The 22998-nt window shown below is 42.7% G+C and overlaps 1 protein-coding gene across 2 annotated transcripts in view; it reads right to left on the reverse strand.

Moving 5' to 3' along the window:
- The window catches only part of DYNC1I1 (dynein cytoplasmic 1 intermediate chain 1), a 302215-nt gene that overhangs the window by 211339 nt on the left and 67878 nt on the right, over window positions 1–22998 (reverse strand). For both annotated transcript variants that reach the window (XM_084858764.1, XM_084858765.1), the window contains 3 exons: window positions 19901–20017; window positions 16585–16699; window positions 12179–12269 (listed from right to left, as the gene is read on the reverse strand). In XM_084858764.1, coding sequence (XP_084714890.1) covers window positions 12179–12269; window positions 16585–16699; window positions 19901–20017 — 323 coding nt within the window. The remainder of the gene's footprint in view (window positions 1–12178; window positions 12270–16584; window positions 16700–19900; window positions 20018–22998) is intronic.

The following is a 22998-nucleotide window of genomic DNA, read 5'->3' on the forward strand; positions in this document are numbered from 1 at the left end:
CATGGTTTACAGAAGAACTGAGGAAGCTGAAGGACAATGACTAGATCGCCGATGGTGGAAAAATTTGACTTGAACCTGACAAGACACGTCATAGGGATCTATGGAAGACCTATGGAATGGCAATACATGCAGCGAAGTGAGTTTTCTACTCTACATGTATCGCGTCGGCAAACGTGCGCCCAGCTGAACTGTTCAGCGTGGTTAGGGAACTGAGTCAGCCCCCCCCACACACACACACACAGAATCCGATCTTAGAACCCTCAGTAGCTTGCTGTGATGCCTTTAATGAGTTTTTTTGCAGATAAAATCTCTTGGATACAAGCTAACTTAGATGCTGTCGTGGGGGCAGAAATCAACAGTGGGGTGTCCAGCAACTCTGCTTGCATGATTAAACTAGATCATTTTCAGTTTGTGACTCCTGATGATGTGGACAAGCTGCCTGGTTTGGTTGAAAAGACAACTTCCCTCTTGACCCTTGCCCATTCTGACTTGTAGTCCAGGGAGGGGAGATGGTAAAGCAATTTTTGCTGAATATTATTAATGCCTCCCTAAGGGAAGGTAATTTTCCATCACGTCTAAAAGAAGAAATTGCTCCACTGCTTCTGAAGAAGCCTTCTCTTGATTTCCTAGACTTCAATAATTATAGGCCAGTTCGTACTTTACCATTTGGGGGCAAGGTAATTGAGAAGGCGGTGTCCATTAAACTCCAAGCAGTCTTAGATTAAACTGATTACCTGGACCCATTTCAAACTGGCTTCAGAGTGTGATATGGAGTTGAGACTGCCATGGTCACCTTGGTAGATCTTCACCTGGGAATCAATAGAGGGAGTGCATCCCTGTTGATTCTGTTGGATCTCTCAGTGGCATTCAATACCATTGACCATGATATCCTTCTGAATCGCCTGAGGGAGTCGGGGGTTGGGCCACTGCTCTGCAGTGGTTCCGCTCCTTTCTCTAAGGATGGTTCCAGATGGTGTCGCTCGGGGATAGTTGTCCCTCATAAAGGAAACTATTATGTGCAGTCAGGGCTCCATTCTATCCCCGATGTGGTTTAATATCTACATAAAACCACTGGGAGAGATCATTGGGAGGTTTGTGGCTGGGTGTTATCAATATGCTGATGACACCCAAATTTATTTCTCCTTAATGTCTTTATCCAAGGAAGGTATGACTCCTCTGAATGATTGCCTTTAGTCAGTAATGGTCTGGATGAGGGAGAACAAGCTGAAGCTTGAATCCAGGCAAGACAGAGGTGCTCATCGTGAAGGGTCTAATTCAGTATTGAGGTATGTCAACTAGTTCTGGATGGGGTTGCACTCCCCCTAAAAGAGCAAGTTCGTAGCTTGGGGGTGCTTCTTGACCCAACCCTGCTCCTGGCACTCCAGGTGGAAGCAATGGTGAGAACTGCTTGTTATCAGCTTCGGCTGATATGCCAGCTACACCCATCCCTGGAATATGTGGACCTGGCAACGGTGGTGCATGCGCTGGTAACTAGGGCTGTGCAGGAACCCCCTGATCCGATCAGAAGCTGCTTTGTGGCTTTGGAGGAGGGCCCGATTTGGCTTGGGCTGATTCAGGGGGGCCCTGACCCAACTCAGCTCCAAACATAAAGCAGGATTCAGATGCAGAACCCTGCTTTGGGTCCCCCCTGACACCCCCACGCAACCCCCCCCACCTCCTTTCCTTGCTGCCACCTCCTCCTCCTCTGCTGCTGCTGCCTTCTCTGCCGCCACCTTCACCACCACCTTCTCCTCACTTCCACCTTCTCTGCCTTTACCGCCACCTCCGCCGTCATTGCCGCCTCCAGCTCCTGAGGCCTGGATGTGCACTAACTCTTATTGCAGGAAGTTCCCATTTTAAAAATGGCGACTCCCTGAAATAAGAGTCAGCACGTGTCCAGGCCTCAGGACCTGGCGGTGGCGATGACAGTGGCAGCAGCAGAGACGGCAGTGGTGGCAATGACGGCAGCAGACGCGGCGGCAGAGGAGGTGGGTGGCTCAGGTAAGGACCTGGAGGCACCAAGCGCTTCGGAGAGCCCCTGATTCACTCCGGGACACTTCGTGCCCCCTCTGCTTTGCCTTGGAAGGGGCTCAAAGTGACCTGAAGCAGCCGACTTCGACTCGGGGTTTGGGCCTCGGGCTGAAGCGGTACACAGCCCTAGTGGTAACCTCTAGGCTTGATTTCTGTACTGTGCTGTACTTGGGGCTGCCTTTATGTTTAGCTCAGAAACTTCAACTGGTACGACATATGGCAGCCAGGCTGGTCTCTGGGACATCCTGTGGAGACCATATTACACCAGTTTTAAAATCTTTACACTGGCTGCCAATTTGTTTCCAGGCAAAATATAAAGTGCTGGTTCTTACCTTTAAGGCCTTAGATGGTCTAGGTCCAAGGTACTCTAGGGAGCACCTCCTCCCCTATGCCTCAGTCCACCACCTGAGGTCCTCTGAGGGTTATCTGCTGTGGATGCCTAATGTGAGATTAGCAGCCACATGCAAGGGGACCTTCTCCTTGGCCACCCCACAGTTGTGGAATGACCTGCTGGTTGAGATGCCCCTGCTGACCTCATTGAAGGTTTTTAAACAGGCATTAAAGACTTTATTATTCCGGCAGGCCTTCCCTTTTTAGAACTGTTGTTCCTTTCACTGATTCTTGTATACTGTTTTTAAGTTGTGTTGTTTTATTGCTGGAATTTTTTTTTGTTAAATTGTTTTTAGTTCAAAGTTGTTCTTAGCTATATGTTGTTTGTATATATTGTCCATATGCTTTTATGTAAATAGCTTTTAAACTTTGTATATTGTATTTTGAAGTTTTAACTTTTGTAAACCACCCAGATAGCTTCGGCTATGGGGCGGTATAGAAAATGTAATAAACAAACAAACAAACAAATAAATGTAATAAATAAATAAGTACTTCAGCAGACATCTGACTAGTTCAGAATAAAAGTTGGCTTGTTTCCCTAAGCCATAGTTAAGACTAACTACAGTTTTTTCCCCTTCATGGATCACTGCCTTGTTGTGGCGAAGGGGCTTGCGTAACTCAGTGAAGCCATAAGCTATGCCGTGCAGGGCCACCCAAGACGGACAGGTCATGGCAGAGAGTTCTGACAAAATGTGGTCCACTGGAGAAGGAAATGGCAACCCACTCCAGTATTCTTGCCAAGAAAGCCCCATGGAACGTATCACAAGGCTAAAAGAGATGACGCCGGAAGATGAGCCCCTCAGGTCGGAAGGTGTCCAATATGCTACTGGGGAAGAGCAGAGGGTATTTCCAAGTAGCGCCAGAAAGAGTGAAGCGGCTGGGCCAAAGCCGAAAGGACACTCAGCTGTGGATGTGTCTGGTGGTGAAAAGAAAATCCGATGCTGTAAAGAACAATATTGTTTAGGAACCTGGAATGTCAGATCAATGAATCAAGGTAAGCTGGAGGTGGTCAAACATGAGATGGCAAGATTGAACATCGACATCTTGGGAATCAGCGAACTAAAATGGACAGGCATGGGCGAATTTAATTCAGGTGACCATCATATCTACTATTGTGGGCAAGAATCCCTTAGAAGAAATGGAGTAGCACTCATAGTCAACAAAAGGGTGGGAAAAGCAGTACTGGGGTACAATCTTAAAAATGATAGAATGATCTCAGTACGAATCCAAGGCAAACCATTCAACATCACAGTAATTCAAGTCTATGCCCCAACCACTGAGGCCGAAGAAGCTGAGGTTGATCGGTTCTATGAAGACCTACAACACCTTCTAGAACTAACACCAAAAAAAGACGTCCTCTTCATCATAGGGGATTGGAATGCTAAAGTAGGAAGTCAAGAAATCACCGGGATAACAGGCAGGCATGGCCTTGGTGTACAAAATGAAGCAGGACAAAAGCTAATAGAGTTTTGCCAAGAGAACATGCTGATCATAGCAAACACTCTTTTCCAACAGCACAAGAGGCGACTCTACACATGGACGTCACCAGATGGTCAATATCGAAATCAGATTGATTATGTCCTTTGCAGCCAAAGATGGAGAAGCTCCATACAGTCAGTAAAAACAAGACCTGGAGCTGACTGTGGCTCAGATCATGAGCTGCTTCTTGCAAAATTTCGGCTTAAATTGAAGAACGTCGGGAAAACCACTAAACCGTTCAGGTATGACCTAAATCATATCCCTGATGAATATACAGTGGAGGTGAGGAATAGATTTCAGGGATTAGACCTGATAGACAGAGTGCCTGAGGAACTATGGACGGAGGTCCGTAACATTGTTCAGGAGGCAGCAACGAAATCCATCCCAAAGAAAAAGAAATGCAAGAAAGCAAAGTGGCTGTCTGATGAGGCTTTACAAGTAGCTCACGAAAGAAGGGAAGCGAAAAGCAAGGGAGAAAGGGGAAGATATACCCAACTGAACGCAGAGTTCCAGAGAATAGCAAGGAGAGACAAGAAGGCCTTCTTAAATGAACAATGCAAAGAAATCGAGGAAAACAACAGAATGGGAAAGACTAGAGATCTCTTCAAGAAAATTGGAGATCTCAAGGGAACGTTTTGTGCAAAGACGGGCATGATAAAGGACAAAGAAGGCAGGGACCTAACAGAAGCAGATGAGATTAAGAAGAGGTGGCAAGAATACACAGAAGAACTATACAGGAAAGATCTGAATGTCCCTGATAGCCATGATAGTGCGGTCACTGAACTTGAGCCGGACATCCTCGAGAGTGAAGTCAAGTGGGCCTTAGGAAGCATTAGTAACAACAAAGCTAGCGGAGATGACAGTATTCCAGCCGAGCTATTTAAAATCCTAAAAGATGATGCTGTTAAAGTGCTGCATTCAATATGTCAACAAATCTGGAACACTCAACAGTGGCCACAAGACTGGAAAAGGTCAGTTTACATTCCAATTCCAAAGAAGGGCAACGCCAAAGAGTGTTCAAACTACCGCACAATTGCGCTCATTTCACATGCCAGCAAGGTGATGCTCAAAATCCTACAAGCTAGGCTTCAGCAGTATGCGAACCGAGAACTATCGGAAGTACAAGCTGGGTTTCGAAGAGGCAGAGGAACTAGAGATCAAATCGCCAACATTCGCTGCATCATGGAGAAAGCAAGAGAATTCCAGAAAAACGTCTATTTCTGCTTCATTGACTACGCTAAAGCCTTTGATTGTGTGGATCACAACAAACTGTGGCAAATTCTTAAAGTGATGGGAGTACCAGACCACCTTACCTGTCTCCTGAGAAACCTGTACGAGGGTCAAGAAGCAACAGTAAGAACCAGACATGGAACAACCGATTGGTTCAAAATTGGGAAAGGAGTACGACAAGGCTGCATATTGTCACCCTGCTTATTTAACTTATATGCAGAGTACATCATGAGAAATGCTGGGTTGGATGAATCAGAGGTCGGAATTAAGATTGCCGGGAGAATTATCAACAACCTCCGATATGCAGACGATACCACCCTAATGGAAGAAAGCGAAGAGGATCTCAAGAGCCTCTTGTTGAGGGTGAAAGAGGAGAGTGCAAAAGCTGGTTTGAAACTCAACATTAAAAAAACGAAGATCATGGCATCTGGCCCCATCACTTCCTGGCATATAGAAGGGGAAGAAATGGAAGCAGTGACAGATTTTACTTTCTTGGGCTCCAAGATCACCGCAGACGGTGACTGTAGCCCTGAAATTAAAAGACGCTTGCTCCTTGGGAGGAAAGCTGTGGCAAACCTAGACAGCATAGTAAGAAGCAGAGACATCACCTTGCCGACAAAGGTCCGTCTAATCAAAGCTATGGTTTTCCCAGTAGTAATGTATGGCTGTGAGAGCTGGACTATAAGGAAGGCTGAGCGCCGAAGAATTGATGCTTTCGAACTGTGGTGCTGGAGAAGACTCTTACGAGTCCCCTGGACTGCAAGGAGGTCAAATCAGTCCATCCTAAAGGAAATCAACCCTGAGTGCTCATTGGAAGGACAGATAATGAAGCTGAAGCTCCAATATTTTGGCCACCTAATGCGAAGAGAAAACTCCCTGGAAAAGACCCTGATGCTGGGAAAGACTGAAGGCAAAAGGAGAAGGGGACGGCAGAGGATGAGATGGCTAGATAGCATCACGGATGCAATGAATATGAACTTGAGCACGCTCCGGGAGAGAGCGCAGGACAGGAAGGCCTGGCGTGCTATGGTCCATGGGGTCACGAAGAGTCGGACACGACTGAACGACTGAACAACAACAACAGTTTTTTCAGGTTAATGCTAAACTGTACCTCCCCACCTTCTCTTAGCACAGATTATGGAAGTGAAAGCTTCCAATCTCCACCTCGTGGCTGTGCCAGAGGACAGCAGAGCAAGAGCTGATAAGCCCAAGAACCATACCTTTTTCTAAGGAGGGCCACATTCTCTCAGGAGTAATCTGTCAGGGGCGGCACGCCAGCAGGGCTGTGCAAATAAGCAAAACTGAAGAGATGCTGAAGTTCTCTGAATTCCATCTTGACGCTCGTTCCAACTCGAGTCCGTTAACAGATTGCGAGCTTTTTTTTCTGTTTGCATGAAAATCCATGTGAATTTCTGAGTGTCTTTTCCCAAATGTACACATCAACTGTGCACATTTTTTGAAATGTACACATTTTTGAAATGTACACATGCAGTTGAACCCATTTTTGGGCAGTCCTCAAATCACATTGCAAGCTCAGAAATGTACAGACTTCACAGAATACATCTGAGTCAATGTTCGGTGTGGAAGGTGCAAACTGGGTAAAATCCTGATCAAAAATGAACTGAAACTAATTTCTCATACATCCCTAGCTAATGGTGGGTGGGATGAAACCTATCAGTGAGTGGAGCCATCCCTTTTTGTCACTCTTTCTGCCAGTGACCTCTCTCTCTCTCTCCCCCACCCCTTTTCTTTCTTTCTGACACCTCTCTCCCTGCTTTCTTTCTAATGCATACAAACACGGAGAGACAGACACCTCTTTCTCTCTCTCTTTCCCTCACTCTCTCTCTCTTCCTCTTCCAACAGGCTACTGGAGGAGGGACAGATTATTCTTGCAGAGGTCTGAACTTACTGCATGCAGACCGTTTTTGAAACTAGACTAAGACTGGCCAAAGGCTGCAGGTTGGTCAACCCTGATTTAGCCTTATGTTCAAACGAGGCCATATTTATAGATTTACTGCATTATAGCAGCTTGGAAATTCTAGATGGGTGAGTTATGTACTGTACTGTACCCTGCAGACAAAGACTATTCCTAAGCTATTACATGGCACACACAAAAATAGCCACAATACCGATATTTGTGGGAAGCCTGTGGAAACAGTTATGTGCTAGTTATGAAAGGAAAATGTAACTGATGCTATTCTGTTCCACTCTATTCAACCCTGTAATTATAAATCTGCTCTTCCTTTGACTCAAAAGGGCAATACTCGTTGCAATTGGGATATAAATATTCCCTGCCTTATATTACAAGGCTTCACCTTCTGATCAGAGTAGAATCTTTTGTTACTCCTTCATTAAGGATTCATTTTCTCTGCTGGTTTTTAGAACAGTATATTCCTGATATCCACGCTGCTTCATCACTGCATACCTTTTAAAACTGCTTTACATCTATTTATTCATGATTTTTATAAGGGCCAGCTAATAACAATGTACTCTTGGCAGCTCACAAAATATAAGATATGGAGGGTGCAATCCAATGAGGATAGTCAGCCACCTTCGAACTCAGAGGCAACCAACTATCCAAATGCATGACGAGCAGAGCATGGAGGGGATCTTCTCCTCTGCACTCTGGCCTGCCTGCATTAATGGCTAGATGGCTGATTTCGGAGTGGGTGGGGGGTCAGAGCGGGTGGGGGGAGGCTGGACAGTGCATAGGAAGCATCATAATGATGCTTCCACTGTCCCCTCCCCACCCCTAGGAATGCCCCCGCTCCGCCCTGCTCTTACAAGCACGGAGCCAGGGACAAACCATGCCTCTTATGAAGTGGCAGGGGCAGGGGGGCAGTTTTCTGGGAACCAACCTCGGAGTGTTGGCTCCGAGGTCGGTTCCCATAAACCAAAAAATCCTATGGCCATCGAGCTGCTCTCTAGCAGCCATAGGTTTGCGCCCTAAAATGCAATAAAAAATAACCAAAACCAACAAATTGCAGCATAACATTTCTTGTTGGCAGCAGAGAAAATAAAACCCATTTATATAGTATCACTATTGTAAATGTGTCACATTAACTTCATGCCATATAAACCTGCAAATAGGATTCACATTTAGTCATACTTACAGGAGACCCACTGAAATCAATGAAATTTAAATTAGTCATGACTAAATGAAATCCCATGGATTTCAGTGGGTTTACTCTGACTAAATCTACATCAAACCCAGGAGCTGTGACTACTTAATTGTTCCATGTATAGCACCTAGCTGCTATAATCACTTTACAGAGCAATCCTTTACACGTCTATTCAGCTAAACCCACTAAGCTCAATGGGTCTTACTCACACGTAACTGGGCATAGGATTGCAGCCTAAATAATTATTATCTTTATCATACTGAATATTTATCATTACTATAACAGTATGGGTCATTTCACACATTTTTCCGACACAGGAATAATCTCCATGTAAGAAAAACTCTATTTTTACAATTTATGTGGTCATATGTGAGGGAGTGCCTATTTTTGCCACAATCATATGTACTGAGAAACCATTATAAGTTCACAATATGTGTAACTGCAGGGCTGTGGTGTGCAGATTTTTACACTTTTCCTTTTTTACTTCCGGGGTTGGATTTGCACAAATGTGCACTTGTGCTAATACACATCACCGTAAGTGCACATTAGTGCCAATGTGCATTTGCCAACAGGAACAAAATTGTCGTACACCCCTAAAAACCAATCCAATTCCATCAAAGAGCAAATGACAGAGTGAAAGACACCTGACAATCCATGAAACACAGATGGAACAGAGTTAACAAAATCCATACATCCCTAGCTGGAAGATGAGCTATCCTTGATCTATGTACTCCCATACAGCAAATGTTTCCAAATACATGAGCTTGCCCATTTCTCTATCTGAAAACCCTTCCCCTAAGACAAAATCCTTTTCCAGCTACACAGGTTGAAGACTGTGTGCTACATCAGTTAAGCCTTAGCTTTAATGCAAGATTATCCCTTTGTTTATCCTCAATACTCTAATTCCTATCATTACAATTTCAGAATGATAACAGATAAGCAAGAGCTGCTTTTATATCTCTGACTACCAGGGATATCTCTTTCATCCCTTTTTATAGTTTCTCTTGCTAGTTTATTATTACTTCTAGTGGAATGCTACTTTTTCACTGCAACCTAGATACCATTTGTTCTTTTCTTTTCAAGCTCTATGTAAAAACAGATGATCAACTTTTAAAAAGTTGTCCACAATAGCAGCTATCAAAAATATCCTGCCACAAGCTCCAGAGAGAATGCTACCCTAGGGAGCTTGATAAAATCATATACACGCTGATTTTTAAGGAAGGATTGCAAGTTCCAGATCAGGAAATGGATATTTTCACTGCAACCTGTATGCTGTTTACTCAGAAACCAGACAGCGGTTTATTTTAAATTGCATAAATCTGAATTTCATTACATGAGTTTGCAAACCTGACATTACAGCAACTTTGCTTATATGTTTGAATCTTTGGTGCAGAAAGTTCTACCAGTATCCAAAGCTGACAGGTCTACATCAAGTACACATTTATGATTCTGAGTGCAACAAAAAGAGGCTACCCTGTGGTAGGCAATTATGACAGGAATAAATTTTAGCTGGCCTGGTCAAAAGTAAATATCATCAGTGTACTAACCAGATAATGAATACTTCTGACACTGCACCAGCCTGATGGCACAAATAAATCAAGCTGGTGATTAGTGCAGCAGTATATTCAGGGGCTCTGTTGCATCCAACTGCACTGGGGAGCGGATGGACTTGAAAGAACCCATGGCTGAATACAAGACTCCAGGAACCCAAGACTAGACTGCCTCCAAAGCGATCAGAAAAGCATACATGGGCATAATGTATAACACATGTGTATGATCCCAATGTGTTTTAGGTCTGAACAATGTGATCAACATCCAGATAAAAGGTGGGAACTGACACCACAACCTAGACCGATGTATGCCGAGTTCTATTTACATACACTCTAATGCAGGGGTGGGGAACTGCAGCACCAGAGGTCAAATCTGGCCCTCCTGGTATCCCAATCCACTTTCCAGGTTTTCCAGATGGCCACACATGGCCCAACTATCTTTCCTCTGACCACCAATCATTTGGTGGTTTCTCAGCTTTTGCACACATTTCCCCATTCTAAAAGGCTGAAAAGCCTCTCCGAAGTGACTTGCAGTAAGAGCTTTAAGCTACAATATGTTGTTACTTTTTTTGTATTTTGGGCCCAACCCTCTTTGCCTTCAGCCCTGCCTGCCACTGGAATGCAACTCCCAAGAGATTCTCTGAAACTGAAATTTGGCCCTTTGGCCAAAAGACGTTCCCCTCCCCTGCTCTATTGGCAGCTTATGCCCCTGTGTGGATGCCCAAGGGCCTCAGAGGAGGGATGGACATGCCAACTAGACAAGGAGGGAAGGTGTACTCTTGCTCTCCCGCCACATGTGGACAAGTGATCAGAGGACAGCATCGTGGAAAGTAGGCCTTTGCTGGTAGTTTGCCTCCTGGCACAATCAGAAAATAAAAAGATGGAGCCAACTCCCTTTCAGGGTGGTCTTGCTCACGCTTTAAGAACCATTGCTGTCAATAATTGTAGCATATGAATTCACTTTATTAAGTCTTATTTGGTTCTGTCACTCCTCTGTCACATACCTCTGACAAGGGCTTATACCCCTCATGTGGGAACGACAGATGTAAACAACAACAACACCCCCCCATAAAATTTTTTTACGTAAAATACAAACCCAGTGGGATTTTTAAAAAACTTTTGAACAGATCCTTTTGCCCCATTCTATAACACAAACTGTACTTGAAACCACCCTCAGTTTCACAAATGGCTTGCCATGTGGCATGGAGGACCACTGTTCAAGAAACAGAAAGTCAAAACCTCCATAAAATGAGGTGCTCAATTCTTTGGATCCTGGACAAAGCATAGATTAGCCCCTCTTTAAAACAGCTCCGTGAAGCCTAAACACGATAACAATAGGATGGCATGGCAGGCAGGGTGGTCACTATGCTTCATTCCCCGTCCAAAAAAAGAGGATGTGGATTACCAAGAAAAGAGAAGGTAGGTTTGCATACAATTTGCATATGCTAATTTATCTGCCTAGATACACATTTGGAAAGAATTACTATACTTTAAGTAGAAATACAAGACTTCTCACCATAGTAGGGAAAGCAGTGACCTGTGTGCCTGTTCAGCACCTGGACAGCAGACTGACAGCTGATGAACATCTTCAAAGCTCTGTTCTCCCTTTTTATGGTTATCTTTAAACTGGACGTGGCCTAGACAAGTCCTTCAACTGGACGATGCCTTTAAATACAGCAGGGTGCAGAATCTCCGGCCCGGGGGCTAAAGCTGGCCCTCGGAGGGTCCAGCCTTCCAGTACTCCTCAGAAGGCAGTGGAGGTTGGTGGCTCTGATTTTGGTGGGGCTGTGATTCCATTATGGGCTTTACTCAGAACCAGCCAGAACTCTAAAGGAGCTATGCAAGGTACTGAAGCCATTTTGGGGATTGGGCTCAGCACCTTGGTAGCTCCTTTAGAGTTCTGGCTGGTTCTGACTAAAACCCAGAATGGAATCACTGCCCCATCGAAATTGGCGCCACCAGCCTCCACTGCCGGAAAGCCACGCCCCTCTCCTTTCCCCCAACCACCAATCATTTAGTGCTTTTTGCACTTCTTCCCCACTCTGAAACGTTGAAATGCCTCTCATAAGGCTTGGATACTGGCAGCAAGAGCTTTAAGATAAAACATGCTAAAGTATACAGGTGTGTGTGTATTTTTGGCACCACCCCTATTGCCTGCAGCCCCACGCAACACTGGATGCAGCCCCCCCCCCCCAAGAGCTTCTCCAAAATGGAATTCAGCCCTTAGGCTGAAAGAGGTTATCCCCCCCCCCCGAAATAGAGGACTATTCTCTGTAAAGTAGAGCACACAGCCACCCTAGGGTAGGAAAGGCATTCATATGAAAGGGATCCATAATGGAAGAAGAGAGAGTACATTGATTGAGCATTTCCTCTTACCTTCCTACAGGTCCCAAGTCTCCCGAATCCTGGCTTCCGGCTTCGCTGGGAGTGCTCACTGATTTCGGAGAGGGAGACATAGGGGTTGGGACTAAATAATGAAAATAACAGGTATCCCATGTTAAAACATGCAGCGACTGCACTGATGAAGAGCAGTGTCAGACAAAATCATAAGCAAGGATCCAGATGATAAGACGGTTGAATGATTGGGAAGAGTTTGAAATGGTGAAAGCAAAAGAAGGAAAAAGGAAAGGAAAGGAAAGGAAAAGAAAAGAAAAGAAAAGAAAAGGAAGAAAGTCAAGTGAATTCGAAATATTTTTGCAAATTAAAGTTGAAATGAATTTTAGATTGGCCTGAAAGTAAGTCATGATAATATCAGTACTTGATGTTGTTGTTGTTTTTTAAAAAAATAAACCTTGAAAATAAAGATTTACTCTGAGGTGTTTTTTATAACTAATTTAAGTTTTCAAAGCTGGAAACGTATTCTGAAAGGTAAAATTGACCTTGGAACTTTTTAAAAAATGTAACTGTGATGAACAATATTCAGAATATTATCTAGGCATAACACTAAAATGATTTCCTTTCTGAGATCTGCATTTGCCTGGGTAAACCACTCCAAAAATTACACAGGAAGGAAAAGGAACATTGAACAGCAATTTGAAAACTCTTTCAAGACAGAACAGTTTATTGGGTGTTTGGAGCTACTAATGTTCCTTGCACTCCATGGCCTGCTGCTTTAATTGGCTGCTTGTGGTAACTAACATCAGCTGATGCAAATTCATAGTACATGTTTTTTAGCCAGATCCAAACATTTGGGGCACTTTTCTGCCAGCGCCACGAAAGTGTTACACCGGGTTGCCTGCCAAAATAGCAACTTTTTCCTAGGATAATTAGTCAAGGATATCCAAGAGACATTATTAGAGCTTTCTGATGTAATAACCACAATGCAACTTCTGGCTAGTTAAGCTGGGGTGGCAGGATGTGTGTGCGTTTTTCATGTCTGTCCAGCAGGTGTTAGTAAAATACCTATGCTGAAGCCTCAAAATGGTATTTATTATGGCTCCCTTGCATTAATCACATCTATCCAATTACTTCTAAATCTGTGATAAAGCACACTAAGCCAGGATAAAATTAGGTAATTGGGGGGAGTGGCTTGACATGCAGAACACATGCAGTATTACAAGCCACATGCTTTCCTCCTCCCCCACAAAAAAAGTGCCTCCCACAATGAGACATAACATGGAGACAGAAGAAACAGGAAGTGCTAGACTGTTGTTCTACAACTCCATCTTGTCCAAAACAGAATTAATACATCTCCACATGCACACTATCTTGATTCAGGGACTGGTAAGAGTGGAAGAGTTTCTATTTCACACAAAGTAATGTTTCAGTACAAAGGCCTCCGCTGAATTCACGGGAAGCCCTTTCACTGGAAATGCCTGCTTTCATCTACAAACTTTTCTGAGGAGGCTTAAAGAAGAGGCTACATAAGCATTTATTTTGAATGATTAAGCCTTTGAAATCTATCCTGTGCAAAGCTTGGATTAAAACCTCAAAACTAATCCAGCTACAAGGAAGTACTTGGTTGGGCCTCCTCAAGTGTAACTGAGATGAAACATAAGCCAGCTTGCTTATACTGGGACAAAAAGTCAAAGTGAAGTTGTATGATTTAGTTTAATAACTCCCCACCCCAAAATGGCAATCTTTCCATTTCCAGATCAAATATTTCAAGCAAAGGAGGACCCATTACTTTTTAAAAGTACAAATTCTGTTCTTGTCTTTGAATCTAGATTGGTGCAAGAGCAATGAAAACCACATGAACAGCTCCATTTCAACTAACTTCAACTAATGCAGCCACATAAAAGAAAATGAAAATCGTAAACATGATGACTATTTCAACTTGGTGTTTTAAATCAATTTATTTTTGATTTAATAAAGAAATATTTTTGCTCAGACTTTCACGTCTGTTGGCAGAAATGCCAATCAAGTAATTTGGCTGTGGTGTAAGGTCCAACATTTTCCACATATTCTCACTAGGAACTGTCACTGAAATGAATCGACAGCACAAAAGGCATTCATTTGTTATGACAGCCCATTGGCAGGTACAGGTGTGAAGTGGTAGGTGACATGTTCGTTATTTATTTGTTTTGCTTCTTTGGCTTTAGCTATGATCAGTAGGAGTTGAGTTTTGATTTGCATGAATATCCCCAAGGAGAATCATGGCTTTAGAGCAGGGGTGCAGAACCGAGGGCCTAAGGGCCAAATCTGGCCCTCCAGGGGTCCCACTCTGGCCCTTTGGGGGTCCCCAGAGGGCCACGGCCCCTTTTCCCCAAACACCCATTATTTGGTGGTTTTCTGGCTTTTGTGCAATTCGCCCACCTCTGATTTTAAAGAGGTGAAATGCCTTTCCTAATGCTTTTTTTTTTTTAAAGCAACAGCTTAGTTTGGTAGTAAGAACTTTAAGATACAATATTCTGGTATTTTTTGATATTTTGGCCCTGGCCCTTTTCCTTTTGGACACCCCACCATCACCATTGGAATGCAGCCCCTGAGAGCTTCTCTGAAATCAAACTCCTCCCTCAAGTTGGACATTGTTCTGCACCCCTGCTTTAGAGCCAGGGGATGCATCAAACCATTAACATGACTTAGATTTGGGGGACCTTTGGGGCAAGATGTCACTGGTGTTGCCAATGCCCATTTGCTTGTCCTCTCCCTCTGGGCCCGATCCACACATCAAGCCATCCAGAAGGAAAAAAAGAGGTGAGGGGAGTGGGGGTTGCTGCTCCTCGTCCTTGCTTACTCACTCAAAGATGGCAGGTGAATAGGCAACTGCTTTAAGGAGGAGGGGCAGCAGGGTTGGGCAGCTCCTGGGGTCCAATAGGTGTCCAACAATCCAGGCCCAACGGCCATCTGCAAAAGCCAGCTATGTTCATAGAATCATAGAATAGCAGGGTTGGAATGGTCCTATAAGACCATCGAGTCCAACCCCCTGCTCAATGTAGAAACCCAAGTCAAAGCATCCCTGACAAGTGGCTGTCCAGCTTCATCTTGAACGCCTCCAGTGTGGGAGAGCCCACCACCTCCCTAGGTAATGGGTTCCATTGTCATATTGCTCTAACAGTCAGGACGTTTTTCCTGATGTTCAGCCAGAACCTGGCTTCCTGTAACTTGAGCCCATTATTCCATGTCCTGCACTCTGGCATGATCGAGAAGAGATGCTGGCCTTCCTCTCTGTGACAACCTTTCAATGACTTGAAGAGCGCTATCCTATCTCCCCTCAGTCTTCTCTTCTCAAGGCTAAACGTGCCCAGTTCTTTCAGTCTCTTCTCGAAGTGCTTTGTTTCCAGTCCCCTGATCATCTTCGTTCATGGGCATTTTTATGTGACTCCACCTACATGCCTTAGGGACAAGTGACATGTCATGCAAGCTTAGTTGATCAGATCATTATCTAATTTAGAGAGACAATGACCAAATGTTAATATATATATTAATATATATTTTGAATTCAAAGTTAATTTAAAATCACACAGAATACTAGGGCATTATTATTATTATTATTATTATTATTATTATTATATTTCTTAGACAGCTTTCTAAAGAAAAAAAAGACTAAAGATGATTTACAACAAAATAAAAATATACAAGAACATTAAAACGTGCAACACAGATTAGATTGTTCTTGTCTACTGTTGAGGACTATATACTGTGAATGTATAAAATTAATAGTGAGCAAAAATGCTCACCTGAATCTTTTGCTAATATTTTTACTCTCCTTAATTGTTACTCACAAGAAGACAATAGATAAGAAGCACTGAAATGGAAGGAAAGGTAAATAAAGAAAAAATAAAACAAACCACTTCTCAACAATAAGGAGTGTGCATAACTTCAAACACAAAAGTAGCTGAAAACGAAAGTCACATTTTCCAATACTCATCATTAGGATGGAATGAAGAAACAGTCAAAAGCAGAAGAGGGTGGGGAAATGTATATACAGAGCAAAACCATACGCAAATTGTCTACTGAATTTATATTTATGCCCCTTGTTTAAATGTGAAATAAGGGAATTGTGTTCAAATTGGCAACTATTTTTATATGTAAGAAAATATTGGGTTAATGTAGTAGAAACCAAACCTATTTCAAGATGGATGGAATAGCAGCGGCCTATGATGGGCAACAATTTCCAAGTGTGTGCATGAAAACAACACTGGCACACAAAGCTGACATTCAGCAAAGAGAACAACCAGAAATTCTATGAACTGGTTATGTGGGTGATATGCATGGAGTATAAGCAGAAGGTATCATGTAATGGACACAGCCAAAATAAGAAAAGGCAATGCATGCTATAGTCAAAAGAAAGCACATGTCTTAATGTAGCTAAAATGTTTTGAATGGGTTTATTCAAGTACCTAGAGGTGGTTCTGGGGAAATACCAATGCTTTGCAATAAAGCTTCTGTCTCCCTTCTCTTGCGGTCTAGATCAGAATCTTCCTGAGTTGGCTCTTTCTTCTGCTGAAAATCCGCCTGAAATAACAGCAATCAACCATCAGCCAGAGAGACAGAAATAAGTTAAAGGTAGGCAAACTGTGTTTTCTGGTACCAATGACAGGTTTGAGGGAAGGGGGCATGCTGGCTGAGAATGATGGGAGTTGAAGTCCAACACATCCAGAAGGTACCAGTTTTGGAAACGCTGGCCTAGAACATGGAAATAGGGCGGTGTTTTTAGAGATGTATGAGAATTCCATTTGGAAGGTGAAATCCTGATTGCTTTTGCTGATTCAGCCCTGGTAGATTTCTCTCCCTTCCCCCCCCCCCCCCCGGCATTAACTCCATCTGTAGCAAGTCGATCTAATACGCAAAATTTGGATTATTTTTTAGTGGCAATTTGCACAAATAGAATTGTGGGGGTTTTTATTTTTCAGTTCCTGTGATTTGCAGAAATGGGATTGTGTTTTTCTATTATAACTGGGTCTTTAAATTTATGCAAATGCATTGTAATTTCGCAGCTAGATAGCTGGTTTTGGCTGTCTAGCCACGGGACCTCAGGGCATGGAAGCGGCAGCCAGACAACACATAGGATGTGTCATACTGGCATTTCTGATCTCCCCACCCCGGCCCACCCGCCTTGTTTTCACTGCTCTAACAAACACGGAGCATGAGGCTGATCCGCGCTGCGTAAGCGGTGGTGCAGGAGGGGTGGGGGCTGGTTCTCTGGGAACCAACCTATCCTACGGCCATCTAGCTGCTGACTAGTGACTGTAGGATTGCGTCCTTAGTCATCCAATGCAAGAGGGAGAGTCTGTATATCCGTTGCTGCTGGGTAACTGTAGATAAAGAGCAAAAGGGGGGTGGGCTAGAAGGGAATAGCAAAAACACAACAAAATTTACAACATCAGTTTCTTGTATCAAATCACATATCCCAATAATTGTATGAAATACACGTACGATATTAAAGTGTCAGTTAAAAGCAAACCAGTTATTAGAAAAGGGATAACAGGTGCTTTAAACTGCAACAAATGTTGACATCTGAAAGAAAAGAAGCATAATCACTTAATGCTTCCGTGACTTTGCATGAAAATGTATATCCGTGCCCTGTCAATTCTCATCTCTATTTCGCTAAGTGACTGAATAAAAAGAACTACAAATCCGTTAATGAAAAACCTCACGCATATTGTCAAGGACAAATAAACTAATATGTCAGTCAAACCTTAATAGAACTAGAAGATGCTCCAAAGCCAGGAGGCTAAAATGCAACAGCAATTATCATTTACTTTACTGAATAACAATAAGTGCAAATCTGCTACCTTAGCAACCAAACTAGCCAGCCATAAAGGGAGAGGGGAAGGCACAGGGTGTAACACAACTAAACAAAAAATAGCACACACACACACACCTACACATACACACACCTACCTTCTTTGTTCCCAACACATAAGCACACCCATTTCAAGTCATTATTATTCTGACATATATGCAAGCATCTCATGTTTTTATGCTCATTGCAATTAATATCAGGTTAATTTCCCTTTAGACCTAAAAGTGGACAATTTCAAGCTTTTTAAATAATTTATTTCTAAGCATCTTTGTGCAGCCCAATCCTATACAATTTATAGGTATTGAAAGTAAGTCCAAGTGTGTTCAATTGAGTTTACTCCCAAATAAGTGCCCATAGGATTGCAGCCATAACTATGCAAAATGCTTTTTTTGCTTTCATGCATGCCTTCACTTTCAGTTTCCTACCAAGTACGAACCGTAGTTTATGTGACATCAAAACTGGCAAACTATGGTTTCAGTTTCTCTCCCAAACCAGAATAGGGAATCACAGTTTGAAGTGGGCAAGCTCAAACTGTAGTTTGCCAATTTAGACATCACAGCAAACTACAGTTAGAACTAAACAGGGAAATGAAGCTGTGCATGAGAGTGAAGAGGGAGTGTGTGAAGCCACAGTTCATTTCTGATCTGCCAAACCACAGTTTAGAAGTTCATCTGAACTGGCCCAGTGAATTCATGTTGAGCCAAGCCTTGAAACCAGGTGTTTTGGATCCAGTCCAACACTCCATCTTCTCTCTCTCCATCTGGTTGGATTGCTTTGTTTATGCCTACAGTTTATGTACTACATCCAAGCTGCCATATAAAAACCGATAGAAATGTTTTCCAGCATGAAGTGAGTGACTGAAGGGATTCTTTAAAAAAAGACAAGGGAAAAAGAAGACCAGACACACTGAGTCAACAGCAGGTTTAGACCTAAACACATATGATGCTTCATAAGTAATGTAACATATGTTTATATGAATTCCTACTTTGATAGACATTTCAAACTATAGACATATTTTTTTAAAGACAAACACTCATTCACTAAAGGATGCTCAGAGAAACACCTGAGAATCACACTTCTGTAATTGTTCCACAGAGCCAGGATTGCGCAACGTCTGCTCTTAATGGGATTTGGAATTTAACTGGAAGGGTACATAAATCAAGATGGAATATAAAGTTGAATGGGAGTAGTGAAAGGTTCTTGTATATCAAGACATAGGAGTACTGAGAATTGTTGGGAGGAAACAGGGCTGTTTCTGGGTCATACATTGGATGTACCTTGGATCCTTCAGGAAGAAGGAGACATTCTACCTCCACCTCACATCTTCAAGCCTGGTCATTGCTTCTCCTTTGCAAAGCAGGGCAGTGAGGGCACTGTTTCCAGCGGAGAAGTGGTGGATGATAGCAGGACATTTAATGTTCCCCTCACATCCTGCTTTTCCCCTCCAGTTCCCAATTTTTATTCCCATAAACCAGAATCCAGTGCCATATTTCCATCAAGGGTCTGGAATATGGGCTGGGGGAAAAATCCTCATGGGTGGCAGAAATTGAGGGGAGCACTCCCCACTTCTTGGAACAAATTTCATCTTTACCACTTAACTATGGTTTAACAGTTTGTCAGCAACAAAGTTAACTATAGTTCACAGCTAATCAGGGGTTCCCTTAGCCTGGGATCCAGCACCAATATGAGGAAGGTGCTGGATATGTAATTCCTTCCTTAAACTGTGAGCCATTTTGGTACATATATGCATTTCTTCTCTCTCTCTCTCTCTCTCTCTCTCTCACTCACTTTATCTTTCATTTGAGCATATATATAAATATATCTATATTCAAAGGAAATTATAGGATATAATTCCAAATAAACAAACAAAAGTAGGAGGGAGTGCCTCAATAGATGTAATGTGCATTTACCTCTTTCTTTTTCCTTTCTTCTTCCTTCCGTTTCTTCTCCTCTCTTATTTGAGCCAAACGTTGCTTTTTGCGTTCAAGCTCTGCTTTTAAATCACTCTTGTCTGACATGATGATTCTCTGTTATGAAATAAAAACAGTACATTCAAATGTTAGAAATGAATGAAAAAGGAAGAATGCAACTCTTTTTCTCCTTTTAAATGATACTGATTGATTCATAGGTGGGAGGTTCTGATGCTACAGTAAGTATAGTTTGGTAATATCCCAGTAAAAACTGGACATAGGTAAAAGAACGTACAAAAGAGCAAAAGCATTAAATTAGACAACATCCTGATTTTGAAAGGACAGCTTAATAATCTCTCAACAGCCCAGCTTGAAATACTGTGCTTGCTCAAGCCCTGCCAAACTTAATATTGGTTTACATTGATTAAGGGCCATGTGAATCTAAGCCCTAGATTTGGAATTCAGTTATTGCTTCCCTATCACCCATGTTCTCCAACCCATGTTGAATAGAACATGCACAGGAAATAACTCACTGAACTGGTGCAGAGGTAATGTTGGTTACCTGTTACCCATGGTTAACTAACTGAAGCCAGACCTCCATGTGACAGCATCTCCCTTCCCTGGAGCAATCCTTGCTCCTAATGCCTTAATTATGGTTAAACAGCTCATCAGCATCAGGGCTGGCCCAAGATATTTTGCCGCCTGAGGCAAAGAACAAGATGGAGCCCCTTCCATTCCATATACAAAAGACAACTGGGCTGGCAGTCAAATATTTCTTCAGTGCTGGCAATGGGACAGCATTCCCCCACCATGCCTGAAAGCAGAAGCCTAGCTTAAGGGGCACAGGGCAGGTGGTGTGTCATACAGCTCTCTCCTGCAACTCCTTGTTGCCACCTTCCAGCATCTGCTCCCTGAGGTGAGCACTTCATTCTGCCTAACGGAAGGGCCAGTCCTGGTCAGCATTAATTTAGGCATGAAGAATTGTGGTTCCAGCTAACTATTGTTGTTTTTTCTCAGCCTAGGACCATACAGAGAGCTTCAGCTATGGAGCGGTATAGAAATATAAGAAATGAAAATGAAATGAAACCTGTGCTTTCAAGTCCTGGGTTTAAGGGATACCCTGGGTCAGCCTTAATCACGATTAACATTACAACCAATGAACTCCTTACCTGGTCAATGAGGAAGAGGGGAGATTGGATCCAGGAAAGGCTGAAGGGAGGGGGCAGTAATATCAGTGTGAAAACTATTATAAACTATCAGGCAATGGCATCATTATGGATTTATGTAAAGCACAGATGAGCAAAGATTCCATCAGAGGTGCTGAGAAAACTTAGGACTAGGGCCAATAATGCAGTGTCTCTTTTCTATTGTTGTTTTATGCCTCTCTGCTTAAATACACTAACAGAGATTTCAATCAATCAATCAATGCCAATAATATGCACATGCTGCTAGGGGCTATTATCTAATGGGTGCAAAAGGAATTTAAAAGGGTGACAGGGCCTGCATTGACCCGAAACCAAATATGCCAAATAAAAAGACATTTAAGTGTCCCTACATTCCCAAAATGTTACTTTCTCTTAAACTATACAAGTACCATTGCTAATTGTGCTTTTACATTTTTCAAACTGCACTGGCCACTTTAACTAAAGTTTGCTGGGATATATTTTTCCTTGTGAAGATATATCTACGGTTGGGACTTTCCATCTGCATTGTTGGGACAGCAGCTCAGAGCTTCCAATGCAGAGCCAGATTTGATGTGTGTGTTTTTTAAAAAAAAATTAAAAAGAAAAACAAAACACAACAACAACAATACACATACACTAAAATATCTCTTGAGATTGTAAGATATCTCCCTTTGGCTCCCCTTACACAACAAATGCTTATTATTATTATTCTCTAGTTCTTGTCTTAGTTGTATATCATACACTGAGTCCACAGACATTATCTCCTTATTTTAACAACAACAGAAAAAAGAGAATCAACCATCTCAAAGTTCAAAATCCACATACATAGACCAGATTTTATGTTTTCAGAGATGGCGGTCAGTCATTGTTTCTTTGAAGTAGTAGCCCTTAGATTTAAAAAGTGCTTTAGCACAATTCTTTTTATTTTGCAACTTGATTTGAAAATGGTGTTTAAAATGGCATGTTCAGGTGAATTGTCCCTTCCTTGCCCACATGGCTCCAAGTGGTATGGACAGAACATAATGGAATGTGCCCCCACGAACGGCGCTATACCTCTGAAAGCAGGGGTGGGCAACTATCAGTGGGGCAGTGAATCCATTCCGGGTTTCAGTCAGAACCAGTCAGAACACTAAAGGAGCTATGCAAGGTGTGGAAACCCAAAGCAGATTCACCGCCTCACTGACATCGGAGCCACCAGCCTCCACAATGGACCCACCTAAATTGGCTGCCATTTAAAATTACAGCCTAAGTTGTCAACATAAAACAATCTGGAATGCAGTCTGTGGTTTCAAAGTACTTAAACAGACCTACTATGCGGAATTAACTAGACTCTGCACTTTTTTCCTCATTAGTAATGTGATCCACTTTCCCCCATATACAGAATGCGAATGGGAAATAATGGAACAGTTTTCCCACAGGCCTCCTCAGCACAAATGCAAAGTGACATCACCCTTTTTGTCCTCTACACAATGCCATCCTGTCTCATCAGCACAATTTTTATTACTACAATTCAGAAGACAGTAAAAGGGAGAGACACCACATTTGTGGACCTTGGCCAAACAGAAGAATAGATCATTTCACAGTTGAAATGCTGCTGTGTTTCTAAGACTCTCGGTCATGTAGTTCAATTATCTAAAAATCACTGCCCTTAAAGGGAGCCTAGAAATAATTATAAATAAAATAAAGCCTTCAAAAAGTTTTTTTTTAATTAAGTTTCTTGCTATTTTTTTTTAATGAGCTCCAAACAGTGCAAAGGGGTTGTATCCAATGTTGTCTTTCTGTTCACAGAATGCTCTTTGATCCAGTGGAGACCTCTCTGAATGGAAGGGGGGAGGAGGTGATTTTCTCTAGGTCTCTTCTACAACTGCCTGCACCACCTCCCAGTATCTGCACCTTCAAAAGGTGGCCCTCTTA

This window comes from Heloderma suspectum, chromosome 5, assembly GCF_057233095.1.
Source record: "Heloderma suspectum isolate Gila_16-S chromosome 5, 16-S_ref, whole genome shotgun sequence".
Classification (NCBI taxonomy): Eukaryota; Metazoa; Chordata; class Lepidosauria; order Squamata; family Helodermatidae; genus Heloderma; species Heloderma suspectum.